The sequence below is a fragment of the Emydura macquarii genome, unplaced genomic scaffold, assembly GCF_026122565.2.
Source record: "Emydura macquarii macquarii isolate MOO-44397 ecotype Brisbane River unplaced genomic scaffold, CSIRO-AGI_Emac_v2 contig_1253, whole genome shotgun sequence".
NCBI classification, from domain to species: Eukaryota; Metazoa; Chordata; order Testudines; family Chelidae; genus Emydura; species Emydura macquarii.
In genome coordinates, this window is record NW_027131390.1 from 21,316,046 (window position 1) to 21,338,125 (window position 22,080).

Below are 22,080 nucleotides of genomic sequence, written 5' to 3' on the forward strand. Positions count from 1 at the left end.
TATTTTAAGAGACCATTCCTTGTTTCATGGATTTGTCCCTTAGGTGACTACTCATCCCTTATTTTAAGGTGCATTGAAAGGTATTAAAACTGATAAGTACCATTTTAAACATTAAATTGAAGCTTATGATAATTGCATTGTATACTTGAGGGTAGTAGAAATGTACCTTTGAGAGAAAAATAAATGATATGTTAAGGGAAATAGTGTTTCCCTAGAATTTCCTTAAAATAAATCAATGTCCCTTACTTTTTCATGTGAGTTTCTCTTATTTCCATCCAACAAAGGTGGTCACCCTATATAGAGCATTTGTCTGCACAGCAGCACAGGCTACCATGAACAGATCACCCTGTACACTTCTCTCTACACTCTTTTCTCATTGAATACAGAGTCAAATTCAAGGTCTGTTTTTTAATATACAAAGCCCTCTATGGGAAACCTGAGACATTGCCTCTCACTCTGTGACCATGCCCTGCCAAGGCTGCTGCTTTCCACTGCCAACCAGGAGAGGGGCTTGTGAGTGCAGGAGACATCATCCTTCACCAGACCATGAAACTCACTCCCATAGTGACCACAGACAGATCTCACAACATGCAGAACTAAATGCAAAACCCAGCTCTTTGGCTGTTGGGTTTCTACAGTGAGCTCTCTACAAACATTTTCTCGCTCTCACACACATATAATAAAGTATATATATAAAATATATATAATGTATATCTTAATGTATATATTCCACTAGCTTTCAAGCTACCCTTACTGACTGAGAAGGGCAAGAGAATTTGTTGTTTTTCTTTTTTACTCAGGAGACACAAGGATGCTATGGTAAAATGGGCCATGTAAACACCTATGTAGCTAGAGCTAAAACCACTTTGAAGTGAATTTAGGTTTCTCCTATTTCAAGAGACCAACCATTGTAAATTGTCAAACTAGACTAGAGAATTCATCTACATACTAAATTAATTGGATAAGCAGGAAAGGCTTTTTATACAGGTATTACCTTACCGAAAAGGGAACTGGGTTATTCTAAGTTAAATACTTCTCAGAAAGCACATACCTGAGTTTATAAAGCCTGTAGAGGATTTAAATGTATAAATCATTTACTTGTATTTTGCTAACAAGTCTCACCTTAAGTGCCTACAAATAATATTGAGTCCATTAGTGGTTAAGAGTCCTGACAATGGAAAATCTCTTATACTAGTTCAGCGTAGCACTACTTAAATATGAAGTGTGCTTTCGTGCAGTGAAATGAAAACTGAAAGAAAGCATGCAAACCTAAAGCAGTTACATCAGAGAGATAACATAACACATGGTTGTGCTCACTTGGAATTAACAGCTTTTCAGGTAAAAAACAGAAGTTTGAATTGATGGGTCATAATTATAGGCTTAGGACTTTACCATTGTTTTAACATTTGGTTAAAGTAATATAAGAATGTATAGACCGCTAAGATCAGGATTGCAAGTTATCTATGGCTACATGTACTAGTAAATATCCAGAGAAATTAGAAATAGCTTTGAATTATTGACTGCGTACGGGGTGTGTGTGTGTATGTCTCCAAATCTCATGTGTGCCTGTGGCTTGACTATGACTCATCCTAGGAACACTATTTTGAATTGAATTGATACTTTTAGTAAGCTCACGAGCCGCCAAAGGCCTTTAGCATTACTAAGTTGTGTGAAGTTAAGCATGTGCATATGTGTGCTCCTGGCTAGGGGGCTAAACTTTTACATTTTAAATTTTATAATTGTCCTTGATTGAACCACTACTAACAGTCCCATAACTTTTGATTGATATAAAGACTGACTAGCAAATTGATAAGTACCTATATTAAGTAACCTAAGTTCCATATTGGTACTAAAATCACCTTCCGAGAATAATATGAAATTTGAGTAAATTTACCACTGTGCGATAAGACTTTGGGGATTCTCTGTGATCTTTCATGTTAAGTTTTTTAATTCATTCATTTAAACAAGCTGGGTTAAATCGTGACTCTACTGAAGTCAGTGGTAGTTTTGTTCTTGATTTTAATGGAGCCAAGATTCACCCACTATGAGTAATTGATTTGTTAAGTCTCATTTCCGCCGTGGTGTCTGAAGATATCGTGCTAGCTGATAATGGCTAACCATGTGGCATCAGACTCCTGCTACTAATCAGCTTATTTATCTCCATCAGCAAACCAAAAGCAAGTAAACCTCAGTATCTGAAAATTGTGTGCACAGATAGCCTGTGAAAAATCATGTTGATGTTACTCTTACCCTATCCCTGCTCCACTTCTTTATTGCAGCCACCTGTTGCATTTTGTCTTACACTAATAGTGTAAACTCTTTGGGGCAGGTAGTGTATTTTATTATGCAGTATGACTGTTCAGCAGTTAGTATAATAGAGCCTCAGATTGTTTGGGATCTTTAGGCACTACTGCAATATTAGAAATGATAATGTGTAATAATAATAACTAAACAATGTGTGTTTCGTACTAGACTTATTCTATCTAATGTTCTCACAATTGAGAATCAGGAACTCTGATCTCCGAGTTGCTGTGTGGCTTTGGAAAGGTCACTTAACAGACAAAATCCGAGGCACAGAGAGTTTAAGTGGCATAATAACCTTTACCCATCTCACTAGCTGTTGATGGAACGTAAATACTCCTTATAAAGTTCTTTGAGACTCTCAGGGAAAGATACTATATAAGTGCAACTTATTGTCCTATTTTAATAGCCCAAGCTGTTTGTGTTTTCACCTGCTCTTTCTCTTCTTCTGATACTGAGAACCCATCAATTTCAGCTTCTGGATTGGAGGCTTCCAGTTTGCTATCAGCATGTCAGTGCCGTGACTTCCAGGTTGCAGTACAGCCACTTTTCTGTCATCTGGTAAAAGGAAGAGACTGAATTAGTAGACATCCCATATGCAGACATCCCATATGCACTAGCTCATAGCTGAATACATTGGTAACCTGAGACACGTGGAGATTAGGCTGTGGGCCACCTTGTCCTAACTTTCAGAAGTCCACAGGCACCCCCCGATCGGGAATTAAAGTGCTATATTAAAGAAGAAATTTTGGTGAATTGTTTGAGTCCACACTGAACTCGTAACCTCTGTTTACGGCCTTTTGTAGGATTCCGTAACCTGCATGTGGATGACCAGATGGCACTAATCCAGTATTCCTGGATGGGTCTTATGATTTTCGCCATGGGATGGAGATCTTTCACCAATGTTAACTCCAGAATGCTTTACTTCGCTCCTGACTTGGTCTTCAATGAGTAAGTGTTAAATAGTAGCAATTTGATGTTTTGTATTGTTCATGTCAGAAAGGTTGCGATAGAAATAGAATGAAAGAGGGACACTAGCTAATAGGCTCCCTACCAGTACAGTTCAGATAACGTCACTCTGAGAGTTGATTACAACATTTCAAAATTCAAGAGTGTTGCTGGTTTTCCCCTAGTTAGTCTGCCAGAATCTCCTTTAGGTGATCCAGGAGCAATAGCTAGTGCTACTAAGCCTCTCCCGTCCTTTACCACCAGGCCTGGAGTTTGCATTCAGATAGACTCTTCATTCAGAGACAGGCGGTGCTGGCTGTAAGAGACTGATCCCTTTAGACCCTGCTGTGCTTTGGAGAGCCAGTGCAGCTCCCCACTCACTGCCAGGCAGGTCAGAAAACACTGCTATGGCATGATCAAACATAGCATGACCTAAAGTGCCGAGAGAGGGAGGAGGTGCTTCCAACTACTGGGAATGTTCAGACTCTGGCTGCTGTTTCCCAGACGTGCTCACTACTGCTAGGAATGAATAGACCAGACTAAGAATAGCAGCTCTTTTATGACACCTTTCTGTTATGCCCAGCAACCAAGCTGAATGGCTCTTACCAAGAGTGGTTCAGAATGCTCTGTTCTACGAGATTCATTCTGACACCGCCAGCTCTCTCCTTTGTCTGTCTGTCTTCCCCTCTGTCTGGGTTCTCACACCACACCCACTGCCAGGGATCCAATCACCTAATCCAATGCATCGTGAAAACACGTGCCTTTGAGGTGCCTTAAATGAAAAGGAGTTTCCTGTAAATCAAGAGTTCGGTGGGTTATTTCTTTTCTGTATCAGGACTATTGAGTTCCCACAGCACAGTTGTATAAACGGAGACATAATAAACTTGTTAACTAGCCTTACTGACAGGATGATGATCCTTACAGAGCCAATGGCTACAGGAGAACTTGTGTAAAGCACCTCACAAAGTGAAAGATACATTAATAAATGGGAGCTTTGCATAGTTGACGGTGAACTGATTATTATAGCAAATGGCCTGGATGAGTAACGACCCGTCCGGGTAATACATTTGGGATTAGTATGTCAGGTCATTAATCATCTGTATACTTCATGTTCTGGAGGGCGCAATGTGACAACTGAAGGTATTTTTATAGCATGAGGTATCTGTGACCTTTTCCACACCAAATTGTCCCGTTCACTTTCCCGTTGTTTGGAAACCCCGGAACACCAAATAAATCTTCCTTCGCTGGAGTGCTGAGCCTAATTGTCCACTGCGATGTCAGGGCCCCGAATCCCAGAGCCTGGTCTCTCTTCACCACGGCCCCAGAAGGAGGAGGGTCAGCAATCCCTGGCTCCTTGCCCTTGCTTTAGCGGAGGCTGAAAGCCGAGGAGGCTAGGAATGTCTCAGAATTGATGCCCAATGAGACAGGACTCAGCATTGATCGCCAGAGAATTCTCCCACTCTTTCCTTCTGACATTTTATTATTTTCTCTTCCCTTTTCCTCCCTCTCATCTGCTAAGAGAATCTGCTTCCTGCCAAGGGAGCAGCAATGGAACTGCTGCCTCAGTGTTAATTTACCAGTGTGGAATGGTGGCAAAAGAGTGTCAGAAGTTCCTGCCATGTTACTGTCTGGTTTGCCTTCAGCTAAGTTGTGACACAAAAAACCCCCAAAATAGTGATCCTGTGGGTTTTGGGATTCCCCTCCTATCATCAGTGAGACCACAGGCATAAAGTGGTTGCATGGTGGTTGGCATAAAGACCGATTCTTCCTCCGAGAGCTCGCACCAGGATACACACCCATTGTGTTTCGTTAAATATGGTACATCGTTGCAGTCATGTTTCTGCGAGTGAGAGGGTCAGGTGAACATTAGCTCTGCCGTGTGATCTTCCATTCCCAGTCAAGCAGATTCTACGGTGATATTTTAGAAAAACTTTCCTTTCCTGCATTAAGGCCATGCTGCTGTTGCGCTCTCACAAGAGGTAAAGATTAGCTCCGTTTCAGACGGAACATGCTAGGATAGATGCAAGGTTGTTGGGTCTTTTTCTTTTTTAAATAAATGTCTGAGTCATGCATATCAGACCAGCTGTGCGTTAACCTTCTCGCCAATGCATCTTGCCAGGTACCGAATGCACAAATCCAGAATGTACAGCCAGTGTGTCAGGATGCGACATCTTTCTCAGGAGTTCGGGTGGCTTCAAATCACTCCCCAGGAGTTTCTCTGCATGAAGGCTCTACTCCTCTTCAGTATTAGTGAGTGGCAGCATCCTTCTCTGAGCAGATTATTAGTTGATCTGCCTTGGGTGGCCCTGTATGTAGTTGGTTGCCCACATATCATGGCTGTGAATGTTTGCCTCAGCCATTGTGCTGGGAGGCAGAGAGCTGACACCAGGAATAGACTCATAGATGCCATAGGGGAAGCAGCAAAGACCACGACAGCCATCCAGTTCTGCCCTCTGCATTTTGCAGGAGCCCTCCTGATGTAATTCCCGTATCTAACTTGTTCTTAAGTCCTACTCCTGATCATGCCTTGGCCACCTCCCTTGCCTAATTGCATTTGATAAATGGGCCTCTGAGAGTGAATGGCTGAGCAGGGAAATCTGACGCAGCCTTTGGTGGGTCTGTTGTGCTACCTTTGTTTTGTAATAATGACAGCACCAAACAAAGGCTGTATAAGCGGAGGTGCAGCCCCACCCCTCCTTTGCCCCCACCTCCACCCACCTAGACTGTGACCCTCAATCATCCACAGTGGGGGCAAAGATGAGGGGAATGTCTGGGGATGTGGGGGGGTTTCGATCTTCCTGTTGATCTGGTTTTTTTTCTCTCCATATTATGATTGTTTCCTCTCCTTGTCCCCATGCCAGTTCCAGTGGACGGCCTGAAAAATCAGAAGTTCTTCGATGAACTTCGAATGAACTACATAAAGGAACTTGATCGTATCATCGCTTGCAAGAGAAAGAATCCCACATCCTGCTCTCGGCGCTTCTACCAGCTCACCAAGCTCCTGGACTCCGTGCAGCCTGTAAGAAAGGGGATGAAATGGCCAAAAACCTGGAAGCAATAATAACTTTAGTTGGGGTCTAGCAGACTCTGTTGGGGCTCTGAGATTTTGGGGAAGTGAGGCAGGAATCTTGCAGATACAAACAAGAAATGAGGATTATTTCTTTAATTACTTTTTTATTTTATTGGCATTTCTATAGGTGAGAGCTCAGAGGTAGATGAACTCTTGAGAAAGATTCTGATTCTATGCCAGTGTCACTGGTAATAAAGAACAAGAGAGAAAAGCTTTCAGGAAACAGTATGATCTATAACACTGGCTGGCACCCACAAATCTGTCAATTGCCTCGGATAATTAAACCAGATTATCAGTTAGCTAGCCTCGGTGTCTGCATTCTTGAAGGTATTTCTGGCAGTGAGAGACTAAAACAAGTTTATGTATTTATTTTAGGTAGAACCTGCAAATTTTTGAGCCTCACCGCTGTAGAAGGTAGTTCTCAAATAGGACGTTTCTCAAAGCTTTCCTGTGGGTTGTTAGCTGCTCTTTAACTCTCTTTTGGAGAGAGATACTGCAGTGTACTTTAAGCCCATAGAACAAATAGCTCCACTCAGTCAGTCAACGCCAATTGCCATGCTAAACCATGGTTGCTGTCTGAAAAGTGACTGTATAAATAGCAATTACTCCACATCAAATCTGCTCATTTACAGATACATTTTTTTTTTTTTTTTTTTTTTACAAATTGCCAGTTCAGTAGTCTCATCCTGAGATCTGAACATCAAGTTGGGTCTTATCTGGCTGGCGCCTCATTAGCAATAACAAAAATTCTGCAGTCAGAACTTACTTAACTATTCTGCTGGTGATACACAAGGCAGTGCAGAATCCACCTGCTTCCGTACAGCTGTATCTCTGCAGGGAAATGATAAGAGGAACAGATTTTACTCAGTAAAGTTAGCAGCCGTGACTCTGAACACACACAAAGAACTGGTTTCAGTTTGAACGAGATGCCAATTTTACACAGTCACTTTTCTGAGCAAGAACCATGGTCTGGCGCCTTCTGAACTTAGAACAGGAGCCTCACATCCCTCTCACTGCCTAGATTGCTCACTTGCTCATTCCTAAAAGAATAATTGCCACCTACTGGCTATTCCCAAATGCAGAAGAGTTTGTAGCATCCAAACAGCAGAAACCAAGTCTCACTACACTGCAGCCTGTCCTGTAATGTGGTACCTGCTAATACTTCCTCTGAAGTCACCACAGTGTTAGCAAGATAAAAAGAGCCACTTGTCAAAGAAGTTAAATCATTCATTTAACCTTCCTGCTTTCTTTCTGTTTTGTAGATTGCCAGGGAGCTGCATCAGTTTACATTTGACCTTTTAATTAAATCGCACATGGTCAGTGTGGACTACCCCGAAATGATGGCTGAGATCATCTCCGTCCAGGTTCCCAAGATCTTGTCTGGGAAAGTCAAACCCATCTATTTCCACATGCAGTGATGTCCCGGAAGGAATCTCCTTTCCCTGCCACTCCCTTTCAGCCATCTCCTGCCTGTTATCTCTGCACTACTGTACTGCAGTGCCTTGGGGAGCCCCCTCTAAAGATACTGTATGCTGTGAAGATGTACAATGCCAAACTACAGCCTACTGGGATTCCTTTGATTTCTAATTTTTCTGGGGTACCTCCGAACTGAACTACCCACCATGGCTTCTGCCTATGTCTGGATGGCTTTGTATCTCTTTAAATGTTGTGGCATGGCGACTTTGTGGCTAAGCGTCAGGTGGCACTTGTTTACAACCTCGTGCTTGTGTATTTTCCACAGTGACTTTTAGTGGCCCAGTGCCACGGGAAGTTTCAGATTGGGAGAAATTCTGCTCTTTGTTTTCTCTTTAAAACAAGACAAGAAGCAGGTTAAACCTGCAAGTTGGGAGTGTGGGTTATTTTTCTGACTAACCTGCAATGTTTTCCTTTTATATTTGCATCATGTCTTCAAGAGGCAGGTGAATTAAAAATGCAGGAGTAATGAGACAAGAAGGAGGACAGGGAAAGAGGGCACAGGTTGGTGAAATTATAAAATCTATTCAAAAATCAGGCAGCCAGAATGTAGTGAATATATAGTCTTGTTGCAGAAAAAGTCCTTGTTATCGGCTGCTCCAATCATGCACACAAACCCATAGGCCACATCACTTTGGCCATAAGTGCAGACCCATATGCCATACCACTCTGACCATACATGTAGACCCATATGCCAAACCGCTTTGATCATGCACCCAGACCCATACAGCCATGTGCCTTCAGCAGCTTAGAGCAGCATTAAGTATTTACTTACCGAAGAAATGCCCAATTCACAAGAATATTTGGAGTGTTGTCATGTCAGTAAGGAGGGCTAGCCAGGGTTATGACCTTTGGAACCCCTGAAAATTGCAGAGGGCTAACTTCCATCCAGGACATTTTTCCCCTGGATTGGGAGCCCAACTGGCTCTAAGTCTGTCCAAAGACTGTCCAGACACCTAGTGATCACATTCCAGTTTTGAACATTTTTTATCTCCACACCATCAAACAAAGAAATTACCCTCTGGTATCCATCTCTCACCTGTGCACTACGAGTGCCTGACGTCTCCTCTCACCTTTGCCTCTAGCCTGCTCCCCTTACATGTCTGAGGTCTCCACTTGTCTCTGCCCGTCCCCTGCTCTGCTCACCATGGGTGTCTGAAGGTGTAGGTTTTCCAGTGGTGCTTCTCACTCACTCTTTACCCAAATGTTTTGTAGATTTTTTTCAGAAGCCAACAGAAAATAATCCCAGAAGCAAAGCAGTGGGAGCTTTGGCTCTTTGGACCCTGTGAGACCCAGTGACTTTGGGGATTATCCTGCTCCTTTTGGAAACAGTTGTAGATGGCCTGAGATTCCCAGGTGTTCCAGGAAATGGTAAAGAAAGCACTTAAGAGGCCTGTCCTCTTCCTTAGGGGTGCCCATAGCTCCCATTAATATTAGTAGTTGATCTCCACCAAGAAAAGAACACGCACCCTCTCAACGTCCCTAAAATCCCTACATTGTAAAATCAGCACCCAAACAAAACCCACAACCCACCTCCCTAGAGATGACACTATGTCACCAAACTGCAGCACCATCAGTGAGATGTCAACTGGAGAACTCTGCCTAAACCACATACACGCTGTCATTCAAATCAGGAACAATGAAAGGTTCATCATTTGCTGGCAACTTTCAGGGTCAGAAATATTTCAGAGAGGAACACGTTTCTTCAAGGCAGGCTAATGGTTTCTTGAATCATCTCCCTTAAGTTCCTACGGACACATTGACAAAGAATTTTATTCAGATTTAGTTTTTTGTTTTTTTTTCCTGAGGTTGTACTGCACATGCAGGGGTCTGACCCTTCGTCCCCTGGGGGCTCTGAGTTCCCTCACAAGCCCTTCCCAATAGAGCAACAAGAGCCATGTGGGCTGGACTGTCTGGGGAATCAGATTTTTGAAGAGGTAAATCTGAGTAGCTCTCGTGTAATACGGCATCCCACTGTCCCCGTGTGACAGCAACTGTTTACATTTGCCAAATGCCTCCTTTATACATTAGGAGAGTCAGGTTTACGCCTGTGGATCCCCACCAGTTTTACTCTCCATGTCAGTCTTTTCCATACCCCTCTTCCCTCTCCCCAACTCCTCCTCCCCCACATGCAAAAGAACTGTGGCAATTCTGCTGCTTTTGGGGTCTTTTCTCAGTTTGGGCAGTCGTCCGCCTCAGAGTCAGACAGAAACAGCTTCCTGAGCTTTGTGGCAATACAACTGGGGTTGTCGTGCGGAGGGGTTGTCGGCACAGAAAGTAACCACCCAATTTCCCTGATACTTTTCAGTCATACTGTAGGGCTTGCATTTAAAAAAAAAACAAAAAACAAACAAACCTTTTCAACAGGTTTTGAATGAGTTTTCATCCCCTCAAGGGCATGGCTCTGATCGTAGCCTTCCTGTGCTTCTCCTTGTGAGTAGCAGGATCAGTAATAAGCTCTTTTTGATACTAGCTAGTTGTTACTCTGGTATTATGAATATCTTTTTCTCTGAAAAGGCTTATACAAATATTGAAACGTTGACGTGATTGAAACCAGCTGGTGCAGCATAGGCTCCGCTGACTTTGAAAATGTACCAGTTAAAAGATCAGCTTACACCAAAGCCTGCTTCTTTGCATTGTGGTTTTTCAGTTGGTTAGCAGATGAATACAGTGAATGGCTGGCTTGGCACCACACAGCTCACTCGGTAGTGAAATGGGAGGATGTCTTGAGTATGCAGGAAGGCATGTGTTTTGCATGCGCTCAAGTCCATGCGAGGGTTTCACCTTTGTATGCTTAGGGAGCTGGTTTGCATGGTACCATCCTAGAATATCAGCGGAAGGCTGGTCAGAGATCTAAAGTAAATGGATTGTTTGCCTGCGAACACCCCTGTATGCTGGACAGAACATATAGTGAACAAGACAGAGAGGGAGAGAGAGAGGGAGATGGCACTATCTGGGACAGGCACTATACACACCCAGGCTGCAAACATTTTGCAGATGAAACGAAGTGTGAATCTTTTAGGAAAGGAGCACATGTTCACTTGAGGTACATGCCCCCCATCCAATAATGTCTTTACTGACCTGCACCAGTAGTTTCTGTGCCATACCAGCTGTAATGGGAAGTGAGGTTTTTGTTCTGAAGCTGTTCAATATCAAGGTGGATCTCTACACTTTTTGTTTAATTTGAAAGCTGGCTTTGTACGATTAGAGGAATTACTGAAGGATCCAGTTGCAATAGCTAGGATCAGTGACACGTGTATTGGTATGTGTATTCACCAGGGTTTTTAAACATAATCTTCTTCAGTTTACTGTCAATGCCTTCTGCGGGAATAGGAAAAGGTTGGAGAAATGCCAAAGCTCTGACTTTGCTATGTTCCACTGTACTTTGTTTTTTATTTTGCATTTTTATTTCTATTTGTGCTTAAAGAAAACAAAGAGGACCCCACAACCCACACAATAATGTAGAAGTTGTCCTTAATACTACTACACAGTTTGCTTAGTGTCTGTTTATCTGGCTCCAGGAGCTTATGAAGCTATTTACTTACTTGGCAATGCTTTCCAGAACACGGGTGCAAATAACATACAAGTACACCTCCAATTACACAGAGCTAAATTCTTCCCTCGGATACAAGAGTGCAGTTTCTCCTGGAGCTACAGGCATAGGGAGGCAGAATTCTTAACCTGGTAAAGACCCCGTAACTATGCCCTTCTCCAGATTACTTGGGAGTTACATGCAGTGAGAGAGAGCGAGAGTAAAAACCATATAATCTGGTTGGGGAGAAAGAAGACTGGGTGGAATGTTCTGTGTTTAATATTGGCCTAACTCCACTCTCATTTGAAATCAATGGGTTTCACTATTGACTTTAAAGGGGACAAGAGTTAGGCTAATGCTAAAGTGCTTTTGAAAATCCCATCCAATAGGTGTTTGTTTTGAGCCATATCTGGAGGGTCTAACTCACATTGTACTCAGTCCTTATTCCCACTGAATTTGCATGGGCAAGGACTGACTAGATTTTCCTCTCATTTAAGGTAGTGTAAACAAAGAATACAATGGCTAAGAAACACTGAAGCCAATGGAATTACCCCAGTATAAGACGGAGGTGAATCAGGCCCCAGGGGTGGATTTATCCCCTACTTACTACCCACTGTAGGCACTCTCTTGTAAATTACCCATAAGACAAAGAGGCATTTCCCCGGTGATAGCTCTGCCACTGTGGGTGTGTCTACACCAGTGGTTCCCAACCTTTTCTCTGCCATGGCACACCTCAAGCTCCAGGTGCTCTTCTCCTCACCCCCAGCCAATGGCTGCAGGAGGGGAGCGGAGGGGCAAAGGAGCCAACCCATTGTTCACACAGGTGGGGAGGAGGGAAGAGAGGGAGATTGAACTCTGATTGGTTGCTCCGCCCCTGGAGGAGGTAGGGCAGTGAGGCAGACAACCAATCAGAAGGCGGCTTCCCCCCTTGTTCTCACATGTATTTTTTCAAAAAATTCCGTGGCACACCTCTGGGCCTGATGGCACACCAGTGGTACACTGGGAGGGAAACACTGGTCTACACTTTATGCAGGGGTGTGAATCCCAGCTGAAGGAGATGTCCTTGCTCATCGAGCTGGTGCTCTAGAATGCACTGCGGCAGAGTGAGCGGTGAGATGGGTCAGCCACGATAAGCATGTGCCCATTTGAGACCGTAGGCATGCAGTCAGGGTGGCTAGCCTATCCTGCCACTCATGCTGCCACAGCCACACTGAGTTTTAGCACACTAGTGCAAGTGTGTCTCCTGAAGCTGGGAATCCCACCCCAGCTTCAAGTGCAAACATACCCTAAAATGGTATTAGTTTTGTAAGTAGGTAGGCTCCATGCTCTATATGTAAATGAAGATGATGATGGTATTTCTCACCTGTGACATAAAGTGTTACCTACCTCCTAGCAGACTAGGAGTGACCCTTCATGACTGCAGGAGTTCTGAACTGGCCTCTGTGAAGAACTAATTTACCACACACCAGGTGCCTTGTAGCAGATGGTCTCCCCCGCCCTTTGTCAGGTGCAGCTGCAGCTTCAAATGTTGACATCTCCCTTAATGTTTAAAACTAAAAAGAACAAGAGATCCATCACTTTTATATTACCAAAGATTTCTATATAAAGTAATGATTTAAAACACATTTTTCACAAAGAACACACTTAGAGAGACTAAATACCTTTCAGAAAATGGGTCCTTAAGTGTGTGCCTGTGTTAGTAGAAGCTTTTATTTCATCATTTTTTCTGGTACTATTGGCCGTGTTTTGAAAGGTCCATCTTTGCATTGTGCGAATGGAGTATATACTAGCTGGCATCCTGTATTTGGGGGCCAGTATTAGTTTGATCCCTGCTGAGGAGCTGTATATTTAAAGGACAACATTTGCACTAGAAGGACAACAAAGAGAAACCCATGTTGCTCCTCCTTTGACAGCACAAAACTTCTCTTCAAGCTAAGGCAGAGAGTTGAAATGTGCTGTAAATTGGCATTTGTTTCGTAACCATGTTTCAAAGTAGATCTATCGAGCGAGAGAAATATGTGCCTAGAACTGTCCACATAGACCTGTCTCTGCACCTTCACGTTTTGGTTCCACTTAAGAACGGATGTTGCACCTGGGAAGCAAATTGGCAATTGCATCTTGAGTATATGTGAGAACTGGGCTGGCTCCATTGGCAACTGCTCTTTCCTAGGAGGCAGTGACCTTGGCACTCTGTCTGCAGGCTGCAGAGAGAGAGGTTGTAGTAGACATGATGCTTTCAAACCTTCCAAAGTGTGGGGAGGTGGGAGGCCTTTGGAGATGGTGCACCATGGCATGTCCTACACTTTACTAGCCTGGAGCTGATGCATCTGCACACTATTGCTGCAAACTCTTTGGACACTAACTAGCTTTCCAGCTGGAGCATGTCTCATTTTAGTTGCACCCACTGTGGAGGATGGATTAACATCTGGAAGGGGGGCCTAAAAAATCCACACACCCCTCCAATTCAGCCTAATTCCATCTGTGCACTGGTCACTGCCTTGGGGAAGTGAGGTGGAACCTCCGTTTTGAAGGGACTGGCGGGGGCTTGGGGAACAGCCTGCACTTAGATGCCTAGGACACATAGCTGTGCCATGCACAGAACCACAGCAGCTGTACGCTGAGTTGCTCTCCCTGCTGGCTGTTTTGTACTATAACACTGGGTTTGGAAGATGGCCTGGAAAGTCGGTGGTGAATTAAAATGTTTTTATTTGTTAATGTGTCTGTAATTAAAGTGCTGTAAATAGATATATTTTTCTTTGTAATAATGCTAAAAGCTTATTGCTGGGGTGGTCTCCCACTCCGCAACTCTTTGTGCGAAAGCTAGAAAGAATAATGTCGTTATGGTCACTTATCTTGCTACATCTGAATGGGGTCAGGAGGCAAACATTTACAGTTCAGTGAGGTTCCTGAAAGGAAAAGAGTGGCAGCCCACAGATTGATCAGACAGGTTTTTCAGGTAGAATAATGCAGCTAGTTCACTAGATCTGTTTCCACATTCTGTGATTCAAAGGTAATAGCTAAGCTTTGGGCATCTGAGGCATAGCATCCAACTCCTCTGTCCAGTCTCAATATGGCCCGTCTACTGCTTTTGTTAACGCTTTCTTGTTCCTTGCAATGTTTGCAATTATGTAAAATGTATAGTCATCATTAATTATATATGCAGAATTGTGGCTTTCTTTCAGACAATCCGCTTTAAAAAATGGTATCATAGTGCCCCAAAACTGACAGCTACTAAGAGCCAACTTCTGTTCTTGCGGAAGCCAAGTGGGAATTTTGCCATTAACATCAATGGAGCCAAGACTGGGCCCTAAATGCATTAATAAGGAAAACAGACCCACAATGTTAACTGTCTTTGAGGCTTAACATTAACTGACACTCTGCTGCTTCAGTCCACAAAGATGTGGCTGAAAATGCCTCCCCAACAGGGATCAGTGATTAAGAAATTACCATGCTGAGTTGAACTTCATTTATTTTTGCTTGTAATGATCAGAAAGAAGTGTTTCTCCTACCAAGGAAAAAACAACCAACTGACCTTAGTACAAGGGAAAATAAAAACAGAAACATTCATTTTGCTTTTTGACTTCTTTAGTCCATGTTCGAGTTCAGTGTGAGCACCCAACCAATGCTTGACAGCAAGACAAACTTCATTCAGTAGCATTCAGCTTTCTTTTTATAACCTTGGAATCTATTGTTGCTCTCAATTTAATAAAAGGCAGAACCTTGTTTGCTGGAAAATCAGTATGTGTGTGTGTATGTGTGTGTGTTTGGCATTTGTTTATTTCAGGCATGCATTGGGAAAATGTCATCCAGTGTGAAAAATATTTGCTATTGGGCCTGCCAAAGTAAATAAATAAATAAATGAATAATTGGCCCCTTTCCCAGTGTCAAAAGCTGTATGCTTGGGTTATTCTTAACAAAAGCTGACTGTGGAAAACTGTCTAGTAGTGCCTTATCTTGATTGTTAATTCATTTATACATAAAATAATTAATCTTTTTTCATCTCAGCCTCTTTGGATTGTTTTAAAATTGGCTTTTATTTTATTAATATCTTTATTGAAGTCAGTGTCCTGGTTTTCTCCCTATTTTTGTTGTTGTTTAATATTTGCCAGCAACTGTAAAGTCATTCTGCTCTGACTTCATTATCAAATTGACAACTTGACCTGTGATCTTCAAGTAATACAAAATACTGTGTTTATCAGCCCATTTCTCAGTTCAAAGCACAGAAGGGAACTTTGCTAGGATTTATTCAGTCTTAAATTGATCAAACTAAAGTGCTCAAAAACAAAACATTTTTATACAAGTAACAAAATGTTTAGCATGTAATTACACATGTCCTCATGCCCTGAAAACTGAAATTAAAGTGTACTCATGACTAAACAATACAAAAAAATAAAAGGCATCAACATGGAGCAGTGGGGTAGCACTGTTTTAGTTACCTGCAGAGCATCTAATTCCAAACCTTCACTTGAGTCACAGCTGAAAATGAGTTTGTTACCTTCAACTTTTAACTGCAACTGCCATACTAATCAACAGCGTAAGCCGTCACTGCGTAGTAAAGCCCAAGATCGGAGTAGCGGCAGGACTGAGTGTTGGCAGAGCTGCGTGGGGAATGTTGCTCTGGGATAGCATTAGGAGCTGCGGTTGTAGTTGAGATGCAATGGGGGACTAGAACAGCAGCGGGGCATGGTGGCAGGCCAGGACTGAAGTCAAGTGACCAAGCTGTCAGGGAGCCCAGAAGCGGGGAGGGTTGCGGGTGCTACAAACCAGATATGGGGCATTGTCAGAGCTGAGAGGGGAGTGCTTGATTGGTGGAGTTGGGTGTGCAGCCCACTGGAAGCGTTATAGAGGTGACGCTTGCATCAGGCTTGCCCATGTAACACCAGGCTCTAGGCCACTGTTCCTAGTCCCTCATTCCCATAGTGAAATCCATGCCCCCCAAGCACTGCCGAGTGATCCTTTACCCAAAAGCAGCAATTTGTTCTTAAGCGTTGACCTTGCGCCAAAGGACAGAGATGGACGTGCTGCGGTCTGCCTCTCACCAGCCCACAGCTCTTCCACAGGTGCATAACAGGCCATCAACCTCCAAGGCTACCCACTCCCACCAGCCAGACCCAACTGGCCCAGTCTTGGTACAAGGTCGACAACTTGGCCAGGGAAACATAAAAAGAAACTTGCAGAGCAGCAGCAATAGCTGGCCACTCCGAAGGGGCTGACGGCTAAGTAGGCTACTGAGGCCTTGCTGAGACTGTGAAGCCTGAGATGAGGCTGCCCGGGAGATTCTCATAGGACTGCATTTCCCACCCTCACGTCGTTGTCCCTCTCTTTCTGTAGCCATCCCTTCCCTACTCAGCAGCACAAATCTGCTTTTTACAGCCCATATGGGAAAAGCAACCATATTAATCAAAAGTTACCCATTTTCAGGTACAACGTAACCTTTCCAAGGAAATTCCTGTGTGACAGTCTAATTTATCAGCCTAAGTGCAGCATCTATCCAAACAGCAGCCGCTTTCCAATTTTATTTCATGACGGTTAAAGCACATAGACACTAAAACTCTTATTTTTATTTTTTAAAAAGAGGAAAAAATACCACACCTGCAAACAATGCATCCCAGGATATTGTGCTTGGGCAGAACACCTTTTGCTGCTGCAGTTAACATCAGCCCTGGAAATCTCATCTAGTAGAGGGTCAGCCTCACAAAGGTTCTGAGCTTCTATTTGGATAATCACCTCCATGTCCAAACTATCTGAACCACTTGGATTTGCAACTGTGGGCTGGCAAATTCACAAGAAATAGTTATTGGGGGAGAGAGAGCAATTGCCATTAATTCCAGGCTGGATGTGCCACAAGAACTGCCTCTTTCGTGAGGTTTTTGGCCCTTCCAATTCTGGTTGCAGAATCGGGGATCACACTGGCAGTTGGTGCAAATGTACAACAAACGTTACAAAATGCAGATGCACTCTCTTGAACATTTTCAAATGTTTGGGTTTGATTAAATGTGCAGGCCGGGTCTTATTTTATCTGAACTAATTTGTCTTTAATCTAATTCCACCATTAGTACTGTGCACCATTGCTGTTTCATCCCCACTGCTGCATATGGCTCTTTCCTTTTGCCTTAACTAGAGAAAAATTACACAAAAATCATACCTGAATTGCAGATACATCAATGCAATAGTTCTGACCACCTAGTTGGGTGGTCTTAGGGTGTCATGGGACAGCCATGTGTTCCCACCTTTGTATCCTTCCATGCATGGGTAAGTTGCAAAGTCCAGGATTTGTTCTTTGTTAAAAAAAAAAAAAAAAGTCCCTGTGTGACTCCAGAACTACTACCTTACAAAATCTTGTAATTCTTTATTGGAATAGGGAGCAGATGTCTCCAAACACTGTCCCATTTGCTGTTCAGAGGCTTTAAAGAGAAAATGATTATACCAAAAAATCACATTCAGAAATAATTCCTCCAAAAAACAAATAGCAAAACTGGTGGGATGCAATTACTGCATATTTGGCAGGGACAATCTCCCATATTAATCATGGCAAGATTGTCCAGCTCCCTGCTCTTCCTTTGAATATGGAACACGGCGACTCTGGATCAAGGCTATAGGTCCCAAATTTGGCCTACCATTTATTTTCCATGTATGGGTTCGAAAAGTCCATGGATTGTTTATCGGTTGCTTTTTCACAAAACAAAGATTTCGATGCTCTTTTCTGGTTTTGTATTTTTTAATCAAAGCCAGGAGGTTCACTCATGATCAAACCTACAATGACAAACCAATATGTAGCTTGGTGCTCACGAGCAACCCTACAATAAACAACTGGGTTGGTTGCTTGGTTGGTTGCTTGGTTAAATCCACACAAAAATTTTCCCGGACAGGAGTGGAATGGAGAAGGTTTAATATGTGACATATGCCATCCACGTAATTTAATGCATCTCCGGAAAGTGTTCAGCTACCAGGGTGATGGGCATGGCATAAGAACTTGAATAAATGGAACAGAATAATTCATGTAGCCTACTAACACACCAGTGGATGCAGTCCAAGTGCTCACAAGAATTCCTTCAATAACACACCAGTCCATACATGTATGGTGCCTCTGAAACAATGTTAAGTTTTATCTTTCTCAGAGGTTACTGTAAAAAATAAACAGAGAAGAAGAAATACTATGACACAGACTCCTTTCAAAAATAAAAAAACTTGGAATGGTAGTAAAGTAATTTTAGAAAAGACAGTTTGCTTGGCTTTTGCTATCTAAAGTTCAGTACAAGATACAGTTCCCAATTCTCATTATAGTTTGCAAGCCACGGAGTGTGTGTTTTAAACTTAATGGAAGGAGCCAAAATCAACATTGAATATAATCAACCAAATACTATGGAGCAGGAGGTTATACTCCCTCAAACCACAGTATGTTGCCTGGACCTTATTTCAAAAGGCATAGCCACCTCCTGAAGCTTGCAATGCTGTACTATCTCACCAAAGGGTGGGTGAAATCTCTGTCTTTCTTCTAGCTCTCCCCAGACTTCTAGGTGTCGTTTTTAGCCAACTCCAAGATGTTCCATGTCAGCACAACTCACACAAGAGAACTGAATAACAAATTGGTGCATTATGTCTATTATTATTGGTCCTCTGGGGGCTATGGTACACTTTTGTTTGCAGTCTCTGTCAGGACTGCAGTAGTCCTGCTGTCCAGGCAAGTTGGAAACAATCAGCTGTCAGATTCCTTGGGGTTCACGAGAGCCAAAACTAATGCTGAGAAATGTCTTCAGAGGCCACTGCGAGCAACACAGGGGTAGAGAGCGCTGCAGAACCAAAAAGCGATTTTCAGAGTGAGTGAAAATGTTTCAAGTCGCACGGGCCCAAAGCTGAGCATCTTGTAAATAATTTCCAGACTTTGCTCCTTGTATCTGCTAATTATTAGAGAACATGAGCAAGCTAACTATTAGCACAGCAACTTGTGTTAGCCCTGAGCTTCCAGCCCCATCCCTCTGCCTTCTCCTCCTCCTCTTTGATCCTGTTCTGATTTTGTGGCTTCACAATCAGTTCCATGGCAACAGAGTGCATTGTCATAAATGGGATTAAAGCTGCCCAGCAGTCTCCTGTTGAAGAATAGGCTAGGTAGGAATGAAGCTCTCAAGCAAAGTCTGACCTCAACAGAGGGAAGAGAGAGGCAGCCTGGCCAAGTGAACTGACTTTTTGCAGATGTTCTTGTCTTCGTGCTTGGCACAAAGTGGGATTTCCTTCCAGGACAAACAGGACTGTAATGGTCCCTCCTTGGAGTTTGGTAGGGAAGCGTGGCCTCAGGGTCCAGGCCGCAACCTGTGACTGTCAGGGGGATTGTGGGGAGGGGATTACCATGATTCAGTAGTTTTGCGTATGGTCACTGCTGGAAATTTAGGATTAGGCAGCAGCAGTGTGTATGTGTGCGGGGTGGGGAAGAGGTGTTTGAGCATCTCAGTGGCACCTAAATGTTGCACTAACACACCTAAAGTGGCAGTTAGGCACCTGGGTCTCTTTGTGGATCTAGGTGGCCTTGGCCAAAGAGATCAGTGCAGTGACAGCCCTTGAGATCAGTGGCTTTGGATCATGCCATAGGCTGGCCATGGTGGAGGTTACTTGACTTCTTACGAAGCAGTTTATGTCCTGAAGTCTGAAGGCTAATAGCATTTTATAAATGTTTACCCTCATTACAGCAGCTGAGCAGTCTTTTTAAACACCCTTAAGAATGGATAACGAGCCCCCTCTGGGAATTCAGCCCTGCACTCCCTCCTTGAACAGTCAGACTCCACAGACTGTATGTGTGCGGGTGGTTCTAGCCCCCTCTGCAAGTGCAGCTGTCACGCTGAAAATGCAAGCCCGGGAATATTTATCTCCAATCTAATGTGGACTATAAAGGGAAGAGTCAGACTTGTGCCTTCTCTGGGAACTTCAGACACCATCTCAGTCAGCCCCAGTTTAGCTCAGAGCTTCAAAGGCAATTGTCTATATTTGTCTTCAAAGCAGCCTGCCTGGGGCTTGTAAACCAGAACATCTTTGCAGCTCATAAAATGATAACGACTAACTCCAATGTACAGTTCACTAGCACTTTTCTTCCTACAAAGCTTCCAGGTGCTGCACACATTGATCGTCAGCTTCTCTGGGAAGGACTGCTTAGAACAAATTCCAGTTTTAGCCAGATTTTGATTGTAACCATCACCTCAAAGCGTATTATGCCCAATCAGATGACATCAGAACTATTCCAGGGGAGAAATATGCCACATTCCCTGCACCCTCTGTAGATTCATCCCGTGCACATGGCTCTAGTCCAGCGGTGTAACTATAGTTTATTCAGGCTGTTCAAAGAACTCCAATGTGAGACTGATCGGGGATCGTCCCAGGGAGTAAACATCCACTGCTGAAGTGTCTCCAGATAAATTAGGAGACCAGAGGGATCCCTCTCCCCATCTGACACCAGCATGGACTCAGTCAGTGAGTTCTGCAGCCCTTGGGAATTCCTACCTCTACAAGGCAAGCCCCCTCTGAATAGCCCTAGCTTCTCTGGTTAGCAAATGTTTCTAAAATGGGCCAGTCACATGCACATCTGCAACTAAAGTTTGTTTTGAGGAGTAAGTGAATTCTAGTTACCCCCTTGTCTGATAGGTGCAGGTTGCTTTGGCTAAGTAGTCAATGTATCTGGCTGTGTCCCTGATAGACAGGAAAAGTATTCACAAGCATAGCTGTGGCTTCTAGATGGTATTTTGCAAAAACACACAAGCATGCGAACGCACACACACAATTTGAGTTTCACAAACCTTTGTGCAAGTGAAGTTTTGTTCATTTGGATGTTCCAGGAGCATGGATATTGGACCTCTAGTTAAGAGTCATTTACTCACAAAACTAAATTTGTTCCGAGTGGCAGCAGAAATAGTTTATAAAGGTTAGGACATCCAGTCACGGAATAGAAAGACCATGTGACTGAGGTGACCAACCTATCACACAGTTCACAATATGACTATTGAATATGCAAAGGGACGAGTCACAGTGAACGGTCTGGAATCTCCCAGGGCCTGGAAGTAGATTGCACGAACATATGTGTCAAACAGTTTCCAGTAGTGAGCAGACTGATAAGAACTTGTGACCAGGAAAATGAGTTAAATTCCCCAGATAAATTTCCTATTGCAAATTGTCCACCCAGTTTCAGTTCAGCAGTTCCTCCAGTTTGCTAAAGGAAGTTGTCAAAGTTCCTTTGAGGACAAACTGAAGCCATTCCAATACAAACTCTGGAAATCTGGGATTGACCCTGGCAAGGTGCTGTGTACCTGCAACTCCAGTTGACTAGGTGCATGGTGTCTGCTCAGCATTTCTCAAGATTAGGCCCCTTATGGCACAATACTCTAGATGTGCTGATGGGTGCCAAGAAAATGTTCTATTTAAAACCCTGCTTCTACATCATAGATTTTCAGCAAGTCAAAGGTGAAGCTGTATTAGACCAGAGGGAATTAAATAAGTTAAAGCTAAGATTTTGATGCCGCAGTGAGCTCCATGTGGATAGACCTAATAGACATTCTCTAAACTTAGGCCAATAACCCACCACCCCAAAACACACACACACACGCAAACACACTCACACCAAAAAAACAAACACAAATAACCCCAGCAAGAGTACAGACAATGCAGGCGGAAGTCCAGCAGCAGAGTGGGGGCTATCCAACTTATTGCACTGAATGCAGCATATCTGACTGCCTGCCTTGTGGGCAGGTGTCAAGTGTGTGCAAGCAGCACATGGCTC

At 43.4% G+C, this 22,080-nt stretch overlaps 1 protein-coding gene across 1 annotated transcript in view; it reads left to right on the forward strand.

Moving 5' to 3' along the window:
* AR (androgen receptor) overlaps positions 1-15,323 on the forward strand; it is a 103,181-nt gene extending 87,858 nt beyond the window's left edge. The window contains exons 5-8 of the mRNA XM_067548315.1: positions 3,108-3,252; positions 5,369-5,499; positions 6,111-6,268; positions 7,582-15,323. Of these exons, the coding sequence (XP_067404416.1) occupies positions 3,108-3,252; positions 5,369-5,499; positions 6,111-6,268; positions 7,582-7,737 (590 nt within the window). The 3' untranslated portion in view covers positions 7,738-15,323. The remainder of the gene's footprint in view (positions 1-3,107; positions 3,253-5,368; positions 5,500-6,110; positions 6,269-7,581) is intronic.
* The last annotated feature ends 6,757 nt before the right edge of the window (positions 15,324-22,080 follow it).